This window comes from Agelaius phoeniceus, chromosome 9 (assembly GCF_051311805.1).
Source record: "Agelaius phoeniceus isolate bAgePho1 chromosome 9, bAgePho1.hap1, whole genome shotgun sequence".
Taxonomy (NCBI): Eukaryota; Metazoa; Chordata; class Aves; order Passeriformes; family Icteridae; genus Agelaius; species Agelaius phoeniceus.
In genome coordinates this window covers 17117180-17139697 of record NC_135273.1, presented here as the reverse complement: position 1 = coordinate 17139697, position 22518 = coordinate 17117180, and the positions used below count along the sequence as shown (strand labels likewise).

The following is a 22518-nucleotide window of genomic DNA, read 5'->3' as shown; positions in this document are numbered from 1 at the left end:
TCCCATTGCAATCCCATGACTGCTTCAGGATAAGATTAACTCAACAGTCCACTGAAAACCCTGCATGGCATAAACTGGAGCCTCTATTTCATAACTCTCTCAGCCAAATCCAAGATAATAAGGTAGATGTTTGAACATTCTGGATTTTTGTTGCTTGCCCAAATCAGTCCCTCCTGTTCTTAAAGCCAGGACCAAGACCTGTGGTGTCACTCCACGGCCACCAGCACCAAGAGTGGTACCTCAAGGCTGGGAAGCCAAGCAGCCAGAACACAATGAAAGCAGGGAAGGAAAAATACATTACTGTGTTTGGGGGTGCAGGATGAGCTAAATACAAGTATCTTAGACCATGTCTAGACTTCCATGTTCAGGTTTGGGGTCCAGGAAAGGCATCGATATGATCAACACCTGCCGAGCAAGTTCAGCAAAAAGATAACATAAAGGTCATCCAAACTTATCACGGCTTGACTAACTGCTGCATTGGCTGAACATTCAGGGAACAGCAGAGATCTAGGCCAGCCCACAGCTCTGCCCTGCCTCCTCAGAAACCCAGCCTACCTCCTGTGCTTCAGAGGAGGCAGGGCCTCCTGTCCAGGCTGCCTCTTCCCAGGTACAGCAGCCTCACACTGACAACACCTACAGTTATCTTTGGTCCTTTTCCTCCTTACCCACAGCTTCCTCCGCAACGCTGCTAACACTGTTTCTCCCGAGTTAGCCCTTCCCAAAGTTCAGGAGTGCCCAGGTGAGGTGTGCATACCCTCCGGTACCCAAGCAGATAAACACTGACTCAATGACGGCCGGGCTGGCCCCGGTACCGTGGGGAATGCGGAGGGGACCATCCCAGGTGCGCACGGACCGTGCTGCCCCCAGCGCCCTCTGCCCCCGCCCACGCACGGCCCTCCCGCTGCCCTCGCCCCCGGCAGCAGCAGCAGCAGCAGCGGCAGCAGCAGCGGGGCTGTGCCGGCCGGACCCCGCAGCGCGGAGCGGCACAGCTCGCTCGGCCGGCGCGGCGCAGGCTCCTCCCTTCGCCCCGCACGGTGGCACGGCCCGGCTGCGGCGGCGCAGGGCGCTCGGTCCCCGCCGCCACCTGCCCGCCCGCCCGGGGCCGCTCCCGCGCAGGGCGCCCGCGGCTCCGCGGGGCGAGGCGAGGCGAGGCGAGGCGGGAGGAGGAAGAAGAGAGAGAGAGAGAGAAGCAGGAGGAGGCCCAGGCCGCCCCGGCGCTCCTGCCTCCCCCCGGCCCGCGCTTTGTCCGCGGCAGCCGCCGCCAGCGCGGATGCGAGAGCCGGTAAGCAGCACCGCCCTGCCCGCTGCGGGAGCGGAGCGGCGAGGCGCTGCCTCCGCCTCCGTCCATCCCGCCGCCTGCGCCAGCGGCCCCTGCGGGCACAGCGGCAAGGGCCGGGACCCCTTCCGGGGCCGCGGCAGCGGGGCCGGTACCCGCTCCATCCGCTCCTCGGCCCGGCCGGCGCCCCGTCCCCGCCCCGGTGTCAGGTGCGAGTCGCGGAGGCCTCTCGGGACGGCCCTCCTCCCTCCGGGCAGGGCGGAACCCCGGCGGGAGCGGGGAGCGGCCCCGGCGGGAGCGGCGAGCGGCGGGGGCAGCGCGGGGCTGTGCGGGGGGCGGCGGCGGGCAGCGAGCCCGGCCGGCCGATCCTGCTGACTCCGCTGCGTCTCGCAACGGGCTGGTGGCGGTGTGGGGGGAGTCCGGAATGTGGCCGTGTGCCAGAGGCAAATCAAACCGATAACAGTGTTCTCTGGCTTTAAATTATTTCCGTATATATGTGAAAGATGGTCATCGGAACAGAAAGTGAAAGAATCTAAACCAGTAGAAATTGTGGTTGCTGAGCATCTGTAACTCTGTGATGAGCTTTTTCTGTTCATGTACTTGGTTTTGTACCTGCTTCCTTTTGACCTCTGTAGGATCTCAGGTGTCCTTCTGAAGTGCACTGAGGAATGTATCTCGCTCTTGCACATGCTGCCCAGTTTCAGGAAGATGCCAAAAAGTCTCTTTTGGGGGAATTCCTCTCGATCTGAAAGTATTTGTGTTTAATATGCACGTGGTTCTGAATGCTCTGAGAAGTCATGGGCAGGAAACCCCCCACCTTCTACTGACAATGGGAAGTAGTGAGATTATGAGATCTTGGAGACGCTGTACTTCCCAGGACATTCATTCCCCAGGTGAAGACCAGCTTGGAGAAAGTTCTATCTGCACAGAAGTGAGGTTTCTCCTCATTGCAGGCTTAAGTGGATTACTATCCAAAACTGTAGTTAGCATGTATCGATGAATTGCCTTAGACAAGCAAGTCCTGGAGAATAGGATATAGACCCAGAACTTCATTGAATATTGCCAGGAGAATGGAGCCCGGGTTTGTTGTTGTGGGTGCTGGTCAGGAAATTTACTCTGAAACAGATGAGTTTTCTCATGTACTAAATGCATTGCAGCTGGTATATTGCATGTCTAAGCGCTAAATGTTTGGATAACTAAACCAAAGGCCAGGGTTTACAAGTCTGGAGTTTCACAGATCACAGGATACTGTAGGAATGCGGGAAGCATTCATCCCAAATTCTGTATAATTCTGTAGGTAGCAATTCCATAGTTGGGGGTCCTTGTGTGGGTGTGTGTGTGCAGCATTTTAAATGGCTGTAAGTGCAGGGAGGTATTTTGTAGCATTATGTTTAAAAATTGTTTTGATCAATCCCGCAGTCATTTGTATTACTTGATATTGCTCTGCAGACAGCTGTGAAAGCATTTCTTGTGTGGTTTTCTTTATGTGCATTAAACCTGCTGAAGGTTAGGCCTTAAGGCTTTTCCTGGAAGTTAATCGCCAGGATCAGGAACAGTATAGCTCAAGGTGAGGGATGTTTTAAATTCTTCAGCTGCTGAGGGAATGGAAGGTGACTTGTGCATGAAGGCACTGAACAAATACCATATAAAACTAAGTTTTTGGTCTCTGTTTGCTGGACATGTATGAATAATGTTTTTTTTCTGGTTTTATCAGACTCCTGAAATTTTATTTCTGCACCAAATGTTACACTTCAATTTTTGTTCTGAAAATTAGTCTGCTGCCATGTAAAGGAAGTCTTTGTCTATACAATTTTAATAAAATTAGAACATTTAGATTGTCATGCCAGGAAACATATTTTCTGGTCATGCTTTCCATTATAAATAGAAGTATCAATCCATGAAAGAAAATTATCTTGCTTGTGCAGTTCCTGAACAATCCTTGTGCAGTGGCTTAGTACTGTTGTTGCAAAGAAATTCCTATTACAAAAAGCCAGCCTTGTCAATCTTGCCCAGGTGCTGATGCCTCTCAGAAGTGCTGTGAGTCAGGCAGCTCCTCAGACACAACCCTCTGCCTACCACTTCCTACTGGCAGCTCTGGATGAGTCACATTCCGCTCACAACACACGGAATTGCGTTATGGAAGCTGTGGGCTCTCCACACAATCAGCGTAGGAGCATCTTTAGCATCTCTGACCCGTTAGCATCCCTGCACTGCTGTCAAGAAGCCTTCAGAGACATCTAAAGCTTGATGTTGATAGAAAAAGGAGCTTGTATAGGCTGTAAAGATCAATGGGCTCATCCTGAGGGGAAAAGCAGATAATTTGAAAGGCTCAAAGGTAGACTGTGGGTAGCTGCACTGGGATGAAGCTGTTGGCCTGCAGGGGTACAAAATGTTAGCCAGAAATCATCGTGCTCAGCTTTGGTATTCTGGATCATTCAGCTGACTGTCAAACAGTCCTGTGAGCTGACTGTGTTACAGCCAGTGCTGCTATAAAACATGTGCTTAACACTGTCAATCTTAGAAACTTGAGTAAGAGAAATGAAATATTGTAACTATCCAAGTAGAACAAGCAGTCTAAAGCTCACAGAATTCTTCTCGTAGAACCAGATATTCCTCTTGATTTCCTGGGTCGTTTTTTGCTCATAGCATGTTACATCCTGAATCATGTGGAATAGGGCAGAAGGTCAAAGATTTCCTTATGAAATCAACTATGTTATTTTAATATAAACATTGTACAACAGAATCATGCCAGATAAAATGGTAGTTGTTCATATTGATTGATCACACTTCATCCTGTAGGTAATCTCACTATCCATTTCTTACTTTTCCTTACTTAACCATTTGTGTACAAAACAATCAGAATCCTTTGAACTAATGCCTCAAATTATTTTTTTCTAGATATGAGGCCAAAAAAACAAGCTTCATTCTTTATAGGTACTTTAATAGGCTTCAAATAAACTGTGAATTTGTATGTCAGAAATCTCAAATAAATTTGGCTAACTTTTATTTTGTCCCCTATATTTTGAGCTATAGAAAGTAAGACAGCATAAGAATTTGTCATCTGATAGAAACAGAAATTGATTGTTGCAACCAGTTACTCACTCAATCAACAAGTGTCCTTGTTAGATGCTGTGGAGTCTCAAGTGTTCTAAATTGAGGTAGGATCTATTTTGCCAGAAAAATCATTGCTTTTCATAGGAAGAACAAGAAGATTCTTAACCCCTCTAGCCTAGCGGGACCCTGTTCCTGAGAGAAATAGGGATACAGATAGAAAAAAATCTGTGAAACCTAAGGCTTTGCAAGGAATCCTGCTTTCTTTGTTTCTCAGAAGTCTATGAAGTTGCAGGCCTCTGTGCTGATTTTAACCTCTCATTTGTTTCCCTTAGCAACACAGCTTCTTGTCTTCATGGTGGAAGTTAGTTTTATCACTGATGTAATGGATTGCAAGTATCTCCTTTTTTCAGTATTTCAGTTGAATCATCAAAGAACAAATTGTATAAAACCAGCTCTTTCTTGTACTTCTGTCCTCTTCTAGGTTACTGTGCCCTGATGCAATTTTCTTGGGGGATTGTTGTGGATTTCCCAAAGGAAGGAAATGGCACTGTTTTTCTACATCATGTCTAGAACATCCTTTTAGTGGGTCACTGGAAAGATGCTGTTCTGTGTTGCATAAGTAATATTTCACTGACTGCCTAAGATTTTGCTTGTAATCCAAGACATTCTACCATGGTTGATATTTATCCATTATGTTAAAAATGGTTTTTTGCTAAAACTGAATGGTGTCACTAAAGAAAGGAGGGGGGAGGAGGGATTGTGTTTTGTTTTAACACAAGAATCCACAAGACCAAGAACTGTCAGTTCAGGAATGCATGTTTGAATGTTTAATATTTCCAGTCCATTTTTGAGGACATTCTCCTAAAAGTCACTAGTATCATTATAGACAGAGCTTGTTAATAAATCTGGAAGGAAGCTGTCATCTATACGTGCAGCTCAAATGCATAGAGTTATGTTGTAGTAGCACAAACATACTAATTATTGATTTCAAAACAGCCTGCATAAAAATGAGTGAGAAAATAGTTGCTAGACAGAGGTCTCCTCTGTGCTGTGAAGCAATAGGAGAGAGAAGCCTGTAGCTTCTCTGTAGGGAGCAGAAGTCAGGTTCTTGCATGTGCCATGCTGGACATTATCTGCATATTGTAGTGGTTTATCAGAGTCTTAGCAGAACCATTATCAATCTAATTTTATTACCGTAGCTTCTTGATGCAGTAATGTTTGTATCTGTGCCAAGAGGAATGCTGTCCTTGGAAAACAGGTAGTCAATGATATTCAAGAAACTACACTGACTAATTGCAGTAGTCCAAATATTTGCAAAACAACTATAACAGTCTTCAGGGAATTAACTCAAACTTCATTTTGAAGTGGGAAAACAGATCCTTGTGTCACCTATTCTTTTTTTAGATGAAAATAAAGCTCAGTTTCATGATGCAAGGTACAGCACTGAGTGGCCTAAGCATGTAAGGCTTGGGTTTGGCAGAGCTGTGCATGGAGGATCTTCCCTGCCCGTGATTTCTCCCTCTCAGTGCCCAAGCAGGTGAAGGTGCTACTGTCAATCCTCCAGTGACACAGAGGAGCTCTAGGCAGTGTGCTGGGACATGGGAGGCATGGTCCTTCTCCAGTGAGAAAGAGGAAATGTTCTTGACCTGCTTCTAGGAGAGATGGTTGTATAGCTCAGCAGCTGCTCCTGGCAGGTAATAGAGCTTGGGAGGTGGTCTGGGAACTGGAGTTTAAATGGAGCTGTGGAGCTAAGGAGCACTGTCAAACTATGAGCTGTTACTGAGATGGGCTTGTCTAGAGCTCAGCTTAGTAGTAGCTGTAAAGAGCAACTTCTCCATTGAAAGGCACAGGGTTTTCAGGAACTGGCTCCTCGCAGTGACTCCTTTAATGAAAGGCCATTCTGTTGAGTTTTGTGGATTGGGTATTTCCTCTGCACAAGAGAATCATCTTGCTGTGACATTCAGTGCTTTGTTGGGTTTTTTTCCCAGAAGAGACTGCTTACTATACCAGCTGAATCACTTGCTGTGATGATGAATGCTTGTTACAAAAAGCATGTTGACAGATGAATATGCTGTTTCTTTTTGGAGAGAACCAACAGAAGGCAGTTTGCTATTTAGGCTGGTATTTAGCATATTTATATATCAAACCTAAGTGTGTGTATATAAATAATCATGTGCTGTGCCAATACATGGCCTGGAATTTCAAAATGAGCTGAATGAGATAGGTGCCTGTATTTCTAATCTGTTTTTCACCAAATTCACTTGAGTATCCACTTCCAAGTACAGAATTTTAAGGATCTACTTCATGGGTGACTTACTGGCATGAAATGGTCCTTTACCTTCATCTGGCAATTGCTGGTGTGACCTGTTTAAAGTTTGCTGAGACAACTTCGTTCCATTATGGGTAATTGAAAGGTGTTATTTGCACTTGCTAATTTGGCTATTTTAATGAGGACTGACCTCCTTATGGTTTGACATGCATCTTTATTCTAGGATTCTGTAATCATCACACTTCCTAGTATAGTAACATGAAGTATGATTGTGCTAACTTCTCATGGCAATGTTAAAGTAAGCTTTTTCTTGCCACGGGATTGCTGCAGAACAGCTCTCTCAAGAGTAGATTCAAAAAGTAGAACTATACTACATTTCAGCTTCTATATTAGCAAATATTTCCAGATATACTTTAAGAATCCTGATCCCAATGGAGTGAAGTGAATGATTTTGGTGGGAACCTCATCTAGGCTTTGCATTCCACAAAAATATCAAACAAAATTATGAGTATTTCTGGAATAATCCACCTTTAAAAATATTCAGAGAATATATTATTGCATAGATTATTTTTAACGTAATCTTTGACTGAAGAAAGTACTTTGGAACATTTTGCCAGTGATCTCTTTAACGAAATTTTTTTTGTAAGACAAATAATCAGAATATTGATAAATGTTGCTGGCAGCAGTGCAGTCCGTGTTATCATTAATTCCCTTGAAATTTAAAAATGTGTTACAAAGAGGAAACTCTTTCAAACTTTCAAGTTTCAAATGTTTGAAAGTAACTAATGTTACAAAAGGAAAATTATATATATTTTAATAATATTTATGGAAGTTACTCAGTTACTTGTTTAAAAATCCAAAAGCTCATTCAGCATTTCTCGGAACGTCTCAAGATCGAGCAACATTGCCTGTTCAACCTCTTCTGAAGAACTGAAAAGGGGAAAGCAGCTTCCAGATGACACCAAGGAGTTGAAATTCAATGGTAGCACTCTGCAGTCAGTTTCTGGGAGGTCCTGATGCCCTGAGCTTGTCTTTGTGTCCTCTGTGGAGAGCTGGAGCAGCACAGCTCCCACTGGGGTGCCACAGTCCCTGTGGGCATCCTTGGGCAGAGCACGGTCCTGCTTGGCGTCCCTGCCTTGGCGGGGACAGTCACCTCCCAGAGCCAGGTTCTGTCAGGGAAGGACATTTCAGGGTCTGTCCCAGCAAGGCACAGAGACGCACTCCTTGTGCCAGGCTGTGCAGGCTGCTCTGCAGGCCTTGCAAACCCCACCCGTGCAGCCCAGGCAGCGGCACAGCCGTGTGTGTCACCTCTCAGTGCCACCCCAGGCGTGGGTCACAGCAAAGCCAGCAGGGCCCGGGCCTGTCGGCCTCTCTTGGGCAGCTCCAGCCCGCCTGGCTGCTGCCTGATGTGCCAGCCTGCAGCAAACTGTGAGGGCTTGGGGAATTTGTGGTGAACTGGGATATTGCAGCTCTCAGAAGGGTTTGTTTGTGCATGCATTCCCCAGGCCTTCTCCCACCACCTCTGTCTCATGAGCCTGCTCCTGAGGTACTTGCTATGCTTATTCTGTCTTCATGTACTACTCTTGGCATGTACTTTCATTTAAAATTGCTCTTTCTGCTTTTCATTTCCCTGCTACTTGGTACCATGCTTGTTAGCCTGAACAGAAGGAATCACTTTCAATGCCATTTAAAATGCTGTTTTTCTCAGTTTGCTCTGTTTTCTTGCAGCTGAATGGCTTTGATTTAATAAACCTGGATTTGTCGAGGAATAATGCATACAATAATAAGATGGGACATATGGGAAAACAAATGCATTTTGAGGAGGAAATGGGATTTGATGAAAAGTGCTATTTCCAATGAAATCAAGAAAAGTCTCTTAACCATTGGATAGATGTTAGATTATTCTTGTTATCTGGTAATGACTATCAGAAAACTCATAATTAGAAAAAAACCTTAATTTGAATGCTAAATGTCCTGGCATTTCTCCTCAAACAAACATTACCTAAGTCCATCTAAGTTAACTGGAATGCCTAAAATGGTGAAGTAGAAAAATGCATCTTCACTCTTGGAGTTTTGAGCACTTTAGAGTATAATAGACTAAGACAGCTCCGAGCTAGCATTGGTATTTATCCCCTGTGGTTGAGGTTGGAGTGAATTTCACTGTCTTAGCATAAGCATTTTGTATGTTTGAGTATAATTAGTTTCAGCTATACAGAGAGATTTGGTATTTGAATTTATCTTTACTCTTGTAAAATGAAATATATTTCTGGAAAACAGAGTCACTTGCCAGACCTGGGCAATTTTTGTAGGAACTATACAAACCCTCAGGGTGCCCTTCCAAAGCCAGCTCATATCAATCTAGGACAGCACTGCCTCAGAAAGTGACAAACTCTCTGCTTTGCTGGCTTCATGGCTCTGCCTGCTCCTTTGCTGGCAGAACCATGATTTGGAGAATGAAGTAAAAGTCCATTTAGTTTTAATTTGGATCAGCTACAGCTTGCCTTGAAGTCGGTGGAGGCAGCAAAGTGAGAGCAAAGGAAAGATGGTGAGGGTGAGGGGAGCCCCTGGCAGTGCTGTGCCCTTGGAGCAGCTGAAGGTGACTGTGGAGCTGTGCATGAGGAGCATTATGCACAGAGGCATTCCAGGCACCTGGCACACATGCCTCTGTGGTGTTTTCAGTGAAGCTTAGCTCTCAGCCTTTTAATCATTCATAATTCTGCCAGTGCATCCACATGTTAATGATAATTTATTGGAGTGCACTCATAAGTCAGCCCACAATCTTTATAGGAGTTCTTTTTTCTTAAGTTACACTGCCACTAATAGTGAATGTACTTGAATCTTATATAACATTTTTGTAAAAGGGATACAAATTCATCTTAGTATTTCTTCTTTATTTACAGTGTCTCATTTTTAGTGTGTTCCTGAAACTAAATTTAAAAAGACAGTTTCTTCTTTTATTTGCAGGCATTCTTCTGCTAAGCTCTTGCACTGTGACATGTCTTATATCTGTTGCAGAGCTTCTTCATCCTTTCCAGGCTCTGACACAATTTTGAGGAAGTGTGACTTTCTGCTATTGCCAGATGTCTCCTGTTTAAAATACCTGATATTACACTTTAAAAAATACTGAATTATGTTTATAATTTTAATACTCTTAGAGCCTGTTAAGTTGAGAAGTATTTGCAGGTAAAGGGTTCCATGATGTCTTCCTGTGGCATTTCCAAAGAGATTTTGGTGGTGGAATACCATAAGCTTCTTTAATAAAGACCTCTTTGGGAGTATTGGCCCCAAAAAAACGCCCAAACCCCTAATTAGTGGCTCCTGTGTTTGCCACTTGCAATAACTTTTTTGCACTTTCCTACCAGCTGGACTAAAAGGTCTCCAAGGAGTGGTAACAGCTGAAAGAAGCATTTGATCCATATTCCATGTCTTCAGTGGGAAGCACCTCATGAGCATTGTCCTTAATGTCCATTTCCTCTCTAGGCTTTGCAGAAGGACTGTTAAGGGAGAAAGCCTTGGAAGCAGAATGAAAAACTGCTACAGAAAAGCTTTCTTGCCAGAAGCTGCTAAATGAAATAAGAAATTGGAAAGAAATACATTTCTGCACCTTTACTTTTGAATGATTTTTATATACATGAGTGACTAGGACATTTTGCAGTTTGTTATACTTGGATGCATGCTTTAGACCAAATCCATTCCTCCATTCAGGTATTTTAGCTGTCCCAGATGCTTCTAGGGGAAATAAAATTTAAAAGTCGCAAGTGATGGATAAGTGAATGGATAAATATCTGTAAAATACATGCTTTTTAAGTCCTTTTTTGTTTAGTTGGTTGGTTTGGTTTTTGGTTTTTGTTCCTGAGTTCCACAAAGCATATGCATGCCGAGTCTTTCATTGAAGGTTTTATTTCTGCTTAGAATCTGGGCTGCAGGGCCAGAAGTCTGACACAAACTGTGCACTGGCCAAGCTTTTCGCTCTCTCCTTTTACAGCCTTCCACATCTACAGGGCTTCAGTGAAGAAGGGCTTCAGGTGGAACAAGCCCTAAAGCAGAAAGTTTCTTGGAGTAGGCTAAAGCAGAAATATTTCCTTATCACTGTCCCATGGGGCCTTTCTGCAGTTTGTGAACAGGCAATGAATAGGCTCTCCTGCCAAGGTGATCATTTACACGAGAGCTCCATCTCCATAAAATTAAATGGTTTAGAGAACTATTTTAATTAGCACTGCAACCACAACAAAGATTGTTTTCTCAGATGTATAAACCTTGCTTATTTTTTTTTGGTTACAAATTATGCAAGCAGTTTGAATACCTTAATTAGCAAAACTTCTTGGAAATGAATGGCACTAATGGTTAAAATTCAGGACTGATCTAATAGATAGTATTGCTTTTTGGAAGAAAAACGAGGAAGAGACAAACACAAAAATCAATACTTGAGAAATACAGCTATCTAAAAACACATTAGGGCTGTTTTCTTCAACACAGAGTCCTCTGGCCTCTCTCTAGAGAGGGGTGTGCTGAGAAAATATCTTTGCTGAACCCACTCTATGCTTTCACAAAAGCATTAGCATGTTTATTGCAATCTATGAAGAGCCTATGACATGAAGGATCAAATCTGTTTAGACTGAGCACACAAGTGAAAAAACACATTAGAAACTTAATTTTCACATTTCCTTTGTAATTTGAGTATTTCATTCCTCTCTCAGAGTTGAGTTTCCTTGTTTTGGTTTAGTTTCCTTTTGGGTTGTTTTTCTGGTGACCACAACATCTACATTTTTTCTCTTTACTTGTTCAAAACTGTGCAAGGAGGAATTTTTATTAGTTGGCTCATCAGAGTTGATTGTATTTTGAATGTTGAAACCAGCAAGCTGTGCAGGTGGAACACATGGTGTTTGAAATATTTTTTCTGCTTTATAGTACTGATACAAATTTGTGTATAAAGTTTTATTTCTCATAGTCTTAGCAGAAAATTAAGATATCAGATTCGTACTTTTTATAAATATGTTTGTAAACATATGCTCAAGGAAGCACAGATTCTAAGTCCTCAAACTTCTGTGTTTTTCACTTAATACTTGAAAGTTAGGGGGGTTTTAAGTTGCTATAAAAATTGTAAAATTATTTATTGTGTTCAAATCTGCTGAAATAACCTTAGTACAGGTCAACTAGTTCTCAACTGTACTGTAAGCACTTATGCATTCCCAATTTAAATTCTAGACACCTGGTAAGTTTTAAATTATTATTAAATGTATAAGTACTGTGCCACCAAAGTAATGAGTGGGTGCTGGCATGCAAAGTTACTTGACATTTGAATGTATTTCTAATCTGGATGACTTATTTTTTCCAGCACACAACCACAATCAGCATATCTATATTCCAGCTTCCCTTGGTCTATTAAACCCTGAGGCATCTGGTGGCAAATACTGAGCTCAGGATTGGTACTGGCCTTTCAGTCCGATGGAGACTTTGGAGGAAAAGAGCAATCTCCTTGGTTTACAGGCAGACAACAGCATGGAGCAATCATTCACTGTCAGCTCCTTGGTATGTATTACAGAAAAATGTTTCAGTGGCTGAGCAACTTTTCTTTCAATTAGAATAAATTTCAAGAGAGCAATTTAGCAGTGATGGCTCTCAGCTCCATGGATCTTTTCCTGCATGCTGCCTGAAAGTTTTGTTGGAATTTATTATATTTCTGTATGTATGATTTATGGGATGTCAGCAACCAGATTTTTAAGTTGAAATGAGTATTTTAAATAGAAAGAGTAAAAAAATTCATCAAAGAGGGAAACAACTCACAGTAGCCATTTATTTATTTATTTATTACCAGGAAGGTAATGACATAAGCAGCTATGGTTCTTCTTCAGTAATTAGTTTGAACTTCTTAGTCTTTAACGGCCTCATTTAAAACTGGAAATGAAGATTTGAAGTGAACTGTTGACTCACCAGAGGAACTTATTGCTCTTTGTTTCCTGAACTATTTCTAGCAGTCAAGTGCTATACATCATGTAATAGGAGTCTGAGTGTTCAGGACATCCATCAAATTATTTCAGTAACTTAAGACAGAACCTTGTAGAATTCATGTGTGGGAGCTTTTAAAGAGGACACACTTTATACTGCCTTTGGTAATTTCTACAGTAATTTACTTAATTTTTTTTTCCACAGGTATTTTCCTAATTTTTTCCTTTTTTTGTTGTTGTTGTTGTTTTTGGAGGGAATAAAATCGCTTTTCTTTTTGATCACAATTACTTGCAGTTGAGAAATATGTTATAATGTTTCAACTGTGGCTAGAGGTGGAGAAACCAATGCCTATTTTCAGAAAAATACTAGCTGAATATTTCCCTTGAGCTTCTTGACTGAGACCGCTTACTGAAAGTGGAACGGAATATACCCTTATCTAACAGGACTGTTCATTTTCAGAGAAAGCTGGTGGCTATTCCTGACCACACAGACATCTCAGTGAGCCCCGAGGAGAGAGTGCGTGCCCTGAGCAAGCTGGGCAGCAACATCAGCATCAACGAGGACATCACGCCGCGGCGCTACTTCCGCTCGGGGGTGGAGATGGAGCGCATGGCCGCCGTGTACATGCAGGAGGGCAACCTGGAGAACGCCTTCGTCTTCTACAACAAGTTCATCACGTAAGAAAGCCGATCATCAGCCATCACAGCTGATCATTCTGAGCAAACTGAAATGGAGAGCTGCCCTGAGAACCCCTGTACACCACAGTTGTGACTGTGGTCCGCTAGGAGACCCTTTAGACAAGGAGAAGTTTGTTTAGGGTGTTCTTGCAGAGCAGCTCTGTTCTCTGGAGATATTTTGCACTGAGCGTGGGCTTTGTTAAAACTTCCTGCCACCTCTTCGTGTGCTTGTCCTATCCATGTGTGAACTGCCAGGCATGATTTAACCCAACATACAGAGGTTTGAGTTTACTCTGCCAGGCCATACCAGGAGCACTGTTGCCCCCAGATTATTCTTTATATGTCATGATGTTGGTTAAATACAATTTTTGACTCTAAAAGCAATGTTTAAATAAGATTTCTAAACCTTTAGTAGTAATGTCCTATGAGCATCTGCTGATCTTAAGGATGGTAGTATTGCACAATAATTTAAAAAGCATGAGAAAAGTGTTTTCTTGCTTTCATTTTACTTTTTTCCCCCAAAAGGATTAAATATAATTTATTGTTTCTTACAGGAATAAATGCAAAATCTACAGTGTATGTTCATGATTATTCTCTTTACCACAAAAGAACAAATCTAGCCAGCTTTCATTACAACTCTCAAAATAGACAGCTGAAAAATATATCACTGGCAGATTTAAACTTTTAACCTAGCTAGTTTTGCTGTAGAATTGATTGGTTTCTTTTATTACTTCAGAAAGGTTTGGGGCTTTTTTAATGTGCATATTTTTAAATTGTTGTAAAGGAAACATCCTTCCTCCCTCCTTATTTTCCTCATACTCTGAAAACTAGACCAAACCTCTCTTAGCCCACCTGTTTTCAAATGCATCTGTCTCTATAAAAAGAGGGTCTGGAGGTGAATATTGTGCAAATTGCTGAAAAAATGATAGCAGCTGTGCATTACAAACTCCTTGCAGCTGAGTGTTGCCATAATTTACTGTGCAGCTTGGTCTGGAAAAAATACCTGCTTTAGTGACAGTGTTTCATTCTTGTCTTCCATTGGAGAGTCAGCATTTTGGCTAAGAACAGATAAAGAGAGTAGAAATAAGATTTACTAGCACTGACTAGAGTGGAGGGTGGTTTGAGGGATATTTTTAGATGCTGGCTGCTAGTTAGCCCTTTTTTTTAACCTAACCCAGTACTAATGGAAACTGATATATATCAGATGTGGAAAATAATCTCCTGTCCTTATTCTGTGTGTCCCATACAGGTCCATACCATAATGTGTTAATATAAACACATGTGTAGAACCCTGGTCCAAGTCATCTGGAATTCAGTGTTGAACAGTTATGTGAAACTGATTTTTCTGCCAGCATGCAAGCTATTATGGATATTCTTCTGACTAAACACATGCATGTTTAATTTTCTAGGTTGTTTGTAGAAAAGCTGCCCAGTCACCGAGACTATCACCAATGTGCAGTACCAGAAAAACAAGATATTATTAAGGTAGGGTTATGGCTCCCTGGTATTTATGAAATGTTTTACTCAGAGCCTCTTCATTTTTCCCAACCCATATAGGCCATAGCTTCCTTTTCCCCAGAGCACCCATAGCAGCCATCACAGCTTCAATTTCTGATACGTTTCTCCACTACTCATACATGTTTTATTTTGGAAATTAAATTATTGATCTAAAATGTGAATGAGAATGGTCTGAATAAGTTGGTAGGTTGTTGGGAGCCCAGGTACATCTATTTCTGAAAGTTTGCATATTAAAAATGCATATGTTAACAGTACTTAGCTTGATTCTGGTCCCAATTATGTGAATGGATAATGGTCCAAACTGACTATTGCAAACAGAAGGAGAAATGTGTGGCATTACTCATGCCTATGCAGTATTTGCTTACTCTGCTAAATAAGTAAAGTATATTTTTTTCTTTACTACCATATATGTATTTACTTCATTTTTACCAGATTTTTTTCCCTCCACTTCCATACAAAGTAGTTTTACTTTTGTTTTTTTCCCCTCTAGAAAATAAATCCTAAATAAATTTTAAGTATAGCCTTATACTGAACTTAAAACAGCTGGAACTGCCCAGTGAGAGTTGCTAGTAGGACCATGAGTGTCTCTTGCTCTGTGCCCCCATGTTTGCTTGCTTTCTCTACTGTTAAACTGAATGTTTTACTCAAAACCAAAACAATCCATGCTGAAGTTCTGACTGTGGTCCACTAGGAGAACATCCCTACTGAGAAAGGGCATCTAACATTGCTTTCTCCTGTGGCACTCAGCAGGATTAAGTACATGGTTGCTTTTCCTCCCTTGCCTACAGCCTCTGAATTATTTTGTAGTAGCCTTCACATAAGTAGAAAGCATTGGGAATTGGTTCTGTTTTGTAAGAAATGTTGTTTTGCCAGGTCTGTGACAGAAAGCTACAGGTATAACTACCTCTTCAAAAAAACTTTTTTTTTCCCACTTGGAAATGGGCATATTCAGACATATTTCTGACTGGGAAGTTCTAGAGGAAAATGCAATGATCCTACCTGAAACTCTCTAAGCTGGTCTTAGCATTTTTGTAAGAATTATGCCTACAACAAAAACATTAGTCATCACACTCCTATTAAACAAGACAGAGATAACACACTCCTACTAAAAGGACTAATCTTTCCTTGGGATAAGAAGCAGCCATGTCACATGTTTCACTAATATAAATCAATAGATTTATTGAAAACAATGTACTATAGAAATTTCATAAACTGATGATATAGTGTGTATTTTCTCTTTTGCCTTTTTTTTTTCCTGTGAGGAGAGCAGGTTATTTTCTGGTTTGTATTTTTAAAAAAATCTGTGTTACAGCTGAGTTTGTTTTCCAGGTGGCTCTTTTAAAAAGTGAAAAGTAAACTTATTTATCTTTTTCCCCATCCCACCTCAAAGAAATTGAAGGAGGTTGCATTCCCACGGACAGACGAACTGAAAAGAGATCTTTTAAAAAAATATAACTTAGAATATCAAGAATACATGCAACACAAAGTAAGTTTTATATGATTATTAAATGTTGACATGAATATTTTTTCATATAAAACTTGAAAATTAAGCACTAAAATGTCAGTTTTAGGAAAACCTAATAATTTCCTGAGCTGCTTAGGAATGACTTTTCATTTCTTCTTGAGAATTAGCTGGTCATTTAAAAATAAGTAATGCAAATGTGTTCTAGGAAATACATGTGCTGCTATATTTACTTAATAAGTGTCTACAAAGATCCAATTAGGTTTTTGGTATACTCTGATTCTGCCTTATAAAGAGATTGAAATTGATACTCGTGTCAGTAAGTGGAAAAGATTCCTTGGCTCCAAATGTGCTCTATTTTGAATTGAGATTGAAGCCACTGAAAACAGAATCTATAGGTTAAACCCTTTACTTGGAAAAAGCATCCGAGAAGCATCTTTTTTGTTCCATCCATCAATGCTCTGTTTTCCATCCTACCTTTGGGGATATAGTTGTATTTTCCAGTTCAGTAACCAGGTTCCAAAAGAGTTCCTTTTTAATGCCAGGATTTTATGGTTTTATTGAACTGTTAGATTGCTCCTTTCCTTCCATTTTCCCTAGCATTTTTGGTGTTCTGAGAATGTCACTATGTTGTGTATGTTTCAGAACAAATGTAAAACTGAATTTCTGAAGAAACTGGAGCACCAAAAGCTAATAGAGGCAGAGAAGAAACGAGTCGCACACATGCGGCAGCAGCAGCTCGAATCAGAACAGTTTCAGTTCTTTGAGGATCAACTTAAGAAGCAAGAGCTAGCTCGAGATCAGAAAATCAAAGAGAGTGTGGTTATGTCTGAGCAGATAGATGGAAGTATGCTGTCTTGTGTTTCTGTACCAGAGAACAGCTCCTTATCTGCAGCACTGCTGGAGAAAAAGGAGAGGCGCGGCACCTCTGGCTGTGCTGGACATTCGCCGCCCGTGGAACGGGTCTTAAAGCCAGCAGCTACTCTAGGTGCTGTTCAGAGTAAGTGCAGGCATTTCTTTTATCCCTATTTTATTTTGTCTACCTGCATATGTCTTTTTTCACTGTGAGGATGCCCATACTGAAATAACCATGAACAGGTTTGTGCAAACACAGCAGTTCCTTATAGTTTCTTCATTTTAAGAGGGAGAGTTGCACAGTTTCACATATTCCAGTTGAGTAACAATGGATGGATACAGAGATTGAGATTTAATATTCCTGAGAAATGAAGTCTGAATCTTTCCATGGGCTTCAAGGGAACAGAAACAGAACCTGCAGTGGTTTCTGCTGGAAAGCCCTGGCCTGGGAGATGGTCCCAGCTGACTGTCACCTCAGGGATGGGCTAGAGAGTGTATCTTGTGGGTTGGTGCCTTCAATTTAGATGAAGTGCTTGTCCTGTAGATTTGTTCTCTTTAGAAGTCTATGATGTGGTAAGTATAATTCTTCCACTTGTAGTAATATACTATAATATACTGTGTGTATTTCTTTATTTTAGGGATCTTCATTGTGTTAGCTGCTAGCTGTAAATGCCTTTTTATCTCTCTTTCTCTCTTTTCTTTTTTTTTTTTTTTTTTATTCTTGGTTAGCTCAATTGGCCGAAGCACTCAGAGGTGTCATTTTGCCCAGGGATCTCTGTCACAAATTTCTGCTGCTGGCAGAGGCAAATACAGTAAGAGGAATAGAGACATGTGGAATTCTCTGTGGAAAACTGGTACAGTTTAAGCCTCATATTTTTATGGGGAAGACATACTTGATAGTGCTGTAATATCCTGTGATGTATTGATTTCAGAGCAAAAGCAGATATAAATGGCTAGCCTTCCATGTAATGAACTTCATATTGTAACCTGAGTGGTCATTTCAGCACTGTGGGCTTGCTTTACTGGGGAAACATCTGCCCAAAGTATGCTGCTATTGTTGTAAAGCCTAGCAAGTTTTTCAGCATGCTGTACAGTACAGGCTTTTTCGAGTACTTTCTCTGGCATTCATCTAAGGTAAGTGAGGTTTAGTTACAGGACAATGAAATATAAAGACTGCCAGAATCCACTGGAGTCATCAAATGAATAATGGCACAACAAAACAGAAATCCCGTCATCAAGCTGTAGAACATTTGATTTTCAGGCTGGTTTTTTTTGCTTTGACCTAGATTACACTTAATGTCCTTTGAGAGCAGGGAAAGATGGCGTGGCTGATGCTGACATGAAGAATTTTAGGTGACCCCAAGTGTATTTGAACTGCATGAAGGGAAAGAACAGCAGTATTAGTCTTTTTTCACAGAAAATCATGATAGTTTTCTCAAAGCTCTTTTATGTGTTTTTAATTATTTTAAAGGACAGTCTTTTCACACTGATCACTGAGAGCAGTTCAATACAACAGCCTTGTCTTGTGACTAATACTACCCTGTATGCTTTCATGATAAAATGCTAAGGCATATTTTTAGGTATAGTGTGTTGGTAGAGCTGCACTGGAATCAGTGGAGCTGTACTGTTTTGTTAGCTGACATCTTTCAGATTTTGATTCAGCATTTATTCCTTAGGCAGTCTGTTCCACCCTAAGTCAATGTTTGTTTTGCAGACTCATAATGAATTTACTATTACACATGTAATAGTGCCAAAGCAAACTGCAGGACCAGACTACTGTGACATGGAGAATGTGGAAGAATTATTTGGTATTCAGGATCAGTATGATCTCCTCACTTTGGGTTGGATCCATGTATGTATGACTCATAGACTCTGGTTTTCTCATATTGGCTCTACATACTATGTAAAAAAAAAAAAAAAAAAAAGAAACAACTGGAGTAATACAAATTTGCTTACTGAATACAAATTGCAGTGATGTAAATAAGCACTCATGTTCTCCACAGAGAACTCCTTAATGCAATTGAGGCATCCTGTTGACACAATGGGCCTACTTTTGCTGGTGCAACTTTTTTAAAATGTTGATTTAGGGGTATTTTATTACTTTCTAATGCCATATTCAAAAGTCAGGGAGGGGAGTACTGTGTTGTTTAAACTTAATATTAACTTTTCTCTTAGGGATTTTACACAATTAAGTCATTTCCGTTTGTCTTATGCTTCTTCATTCCACCTTTTCCTCCCCATGATCAGAAAATTGCTTGTATATCTGATTGTGAACATGCCTCCATGAAACTCATCCTGAAAAGCCTTCTTTTCTCCATGTTGAACACTGTAGGACAATATAGACCCTGGGCTAAAAAGAGCTTTAGAAACCAGCCTGGGGAATTACTGATGCTTTCACTTGTAACAAATTATTTTTCCTTCTTAAATGTATGTTGACCTTGATCTGTAAGAAATATTTCATGATGTTGAGTTTTCCCTTTCTTTTTTGTAGACACATCCAACACAAACTGCATTCTTATCCAGTGTTGATCTCCATACTCATTGTTCTTATCAGCTAATGTTGCCAGAGGCCATTGCAATTGTTTGTTCACCAAAGCATAATGAGTAAGTTCAGATTTTTAAGTAATATTTTGGTATCTTTCCGTGCTTCTTGTCATAAAATCTGATCAAATGCAAAAGGTACATGCCAACTCAGATGAAGGGCATGAACATTTTGTTGTGACTTTGTTTTCTGTAAGTAGCCTAGACTTGCATTTCAGTCAGTCTCTATGCACAGCATTGTTTCTCTCCTCTTCCCTCCATGGACGTGGGTTTTAAATTTTATTTTTTATATATTCTGCTCAACAAAGTAATAATTACAGGAGCTATTCTTCTGGAGTACTCATAGCCAATGCCCTACCACAGATCTGTCTTCATTCTATCCGCTTAAGAGTGTGGAGGGAGGTTAGGCTTATTTCTCTAGAATGATGTGAAAATTGCAGTTTGCAAAGCAGAAGGGTAAAATTCCCTTTTTTGATAATAAGGACTTATTTTTGAATTTAATGAATTACAAACTATGTATCTGGAAAAAAACTAGAATAGTGCAAATATTAATGTGAAGGCTTGTAATAGAACAGGTTTCCCAGAGATGTCATGAAGTCTGCATCCTTGGAGATATGCAAAACATGACTGGACATGGTCCTAGCAGCCTGCTCAAGGTGATTCTGCCAGAGCAGGGGCACTGGACCAGACAGTCTTCAGAAGTTCCTTCCAGCTTCAACAAATTTGTGATTCTCCTTTGGTGTGTAGTGTGCATTTCTTCAGCCTGTCCTGCTGGCCTTCTGCCTCAGTAGATATGAATCCTGTCCTGGTTGCCTGACTTCCTAAATGGGCCCTTCAGGTGGCAGAGCTGTGAATACAGACTGAGAAGCAAGGGCACAAGCACCAGCATTTCTAACCCTGAGCATGCTTGCATACCTTTCCAAATTTCTGCTCTTAAAGCCTCTCTCACAGTTGCTGCTGATACCCTGTAACCAACTCTAACCTGTAATATTTATATGGTTAGGTGCTGCCCTGTAGGTAATAGGTTCTCTTTGCAGAAGGATGGCATTGTAATGTTTTATTCAATACCTAAGGACTTGCAGCAGTGCATTTTCTAATGCTTTGTGTGATTACCTAAAAGAGTGGGGAGGATGTGCTCCTACTAGTCATTTACACAGCTGGTTTAAAGGCTGTCATCTTTAAGTTGCCCTGGGTGAAATGCAATCCAGAACATGCAAGTTTCTGGTTTGCATCTGTTCCTGTGTAAACCAGCCTTATCCCTCAGTGGCCTAACCTGCCTAACAGGAACAGCACCAGTACTGGGATCCTTTTTGTCCCCTTCCCCTCATCATCTCTTCCTTTACAGGAGCACAACTCCCCTTGATTTAAAATACCTTTAAAAACCCAGCTCAGCCAGGGCTCCTGTGTATTGAAGGTCACCAAGCACCTTCCTGTTGTCCTTCTTCTAAGCAAAGCAATTTGTGTGTGAAACCTTGGATGTGTACTGTGAGAGCAGTGTGTAACAGGAGTTTCATGTTCTGCTTTTCAGCACTGGCATCTTCAGACTGACTAATGCTGGCATGCTAGAAGTTTCTGCTTGTAAAAAGAAGGGATTCCATCCACATACAAAGGACCCTAGGTTATTTAATGTAAGTATATAATTCAACACAGTTTTTACTATTCAAAACTCTTGACCATGGCTCTGCTGCAAACAGAAACTTGAGATTAGATTTCTTAATAATTTTCCCCCTGTTTTACTAATTCATTACCCTTAGTTCACTGACCAAGGCAGACATCAGGAGACCACTTAAGCAGCCATGAGGTGAGCGTTACAAGCTGCCATTCAGATGGTGGTTAGTTACTGTCAGTCACCACTTTTACCTGCTTTCAGAAGGAGCAAAACTCACATTTTGAAATGGGAGTTACTCTTGAGCTCTTCGGTTTTTAAGCAATGAATCAGTTCATCTCTCCAATTTTGGTGCCCCAGCAAAACATCTCAGCTGCTTTAAAGTGCAGCTGTAAGTAGGTTAAGTCCTATTTCCTTCATTGCTAAAAGTTTGCCCTGGCTTCTCTGAGCATTTCTCTGTAACTGGTGTATCTTTTGATGTTTCAGTAGAATAATGGTGTGTGTGTGTGGCTGAACAGTACAGTCAGCCAGAACTGTCTTCCAGCTAACACTGGCATTTCTGATAAGAGCCTTTACCTTTGAATAATTAAGTGTTTGGTTTTTTTCAATGAGGTTCACTTCAAATACAGAAGAGTCTCCTATAGATTAAAATAAAATTATCCAATACGGAGAAGTCATGCTGAGAGACATTGGAAATTACTATGTTGTCAGGCTCTCTGAATGTCAGCATTAGGCCTCAAAAGGAGAGGTCAGAGAATTTTGTTTTGTTCTGTTCTTTCATCATTAAGTGTAGGGATAATGAGAAGGTAGTCCAGCTCTGAAAAATGTTAAGATTTTGTGTTCCAGGTAGGTTCTTTTCAGTGGTCTTTTACACATGTAGTTCATGGATGAAGTTACTAGGTATCTTACTGGGATTTCTGAGAGTAATGTGTTGACTTCTTCTGCAGCCATGTACCCATGTGGTTGGGAAAGACATAAAGATAATCGTGCTGGATCTGAGGTGATACGGATGAACCACACCAATGTACTCTACAAAAGGCCAAAAGAGAAAAATGAATTCCTGTTTTTTCCTACATTTTCAGAAATTACTTTTATATTTATACATTTTAGATTGAATGGTTTGATATTTATTGCTCTAGCCTGTTTTGGAGTTATTTTGTTGCTCTGTCAAGATGGAGTTCAGTGGCATTAACCCTGAATCTGTAAACAAGTCTCACCCATAAAACAAAACAATAAAATGAACTTCAAACTACAGTAACTGTGTTGAAATAAGTAATGTTTCTTTTGTCACTTTTTTGCATTAATTTTCTACTG

The 22518-nt window shown here is 41.0% G+C and overlaps 1 protein-coding gene across 5 annotated transcripts; it reads left to right on the top strand.

The window, feature by feature from the left end:
• The first annotated feature begins 1136 nt into the window (after positions 1–1136).
• On the top strand, positions 1137–22458 carry STAMBPL1 (STAM binding protein like 1). Of its 5 annotated transcripts, none has more exons than XM_077183091.1 (12): positions 1137–1282; positions 10585–10748; positions 11968–12128; positions 13005–13222; positions 14632–14707; positions 16131–16226; positions 16848–17202; positions 17787–17911; positions 18772–18909; positions 19549–19661; positions 21127–21226; positions 22152–22458. In XM_077183091.1, the coding sequence occupies exons 3-12, from the start codon at positions 12045–12047 to the stop codon at positions 22206–22208; spliced, it is 1362 nt and encodes a 453-aa protein (XP_077039206.1). In that variant the 5' UTR covers positions 1137–1282; positions 10585–10748; positions 11968–12044; the 3' UTR covers positions 22209–22458. The 5 variants fall into 5 exon arrangements, with proteins under 5 accessions (XP_077039206.1, XP_054493153.2, XP_054493152.2 ...); XM_077183092.1 differs by lacking the exon at positions 10585–10748 and adding an exon at positions 1912–2169 and having other exon boundaries at positions 1160–1282; XM_054637178.2 differs by lacking the exon at positions 10585–10748 and having other exon boundaries at positions 1141–1282.
• The last annotated feature ends 60 nt before the right edge of the window (positions 22459–22518 follow it).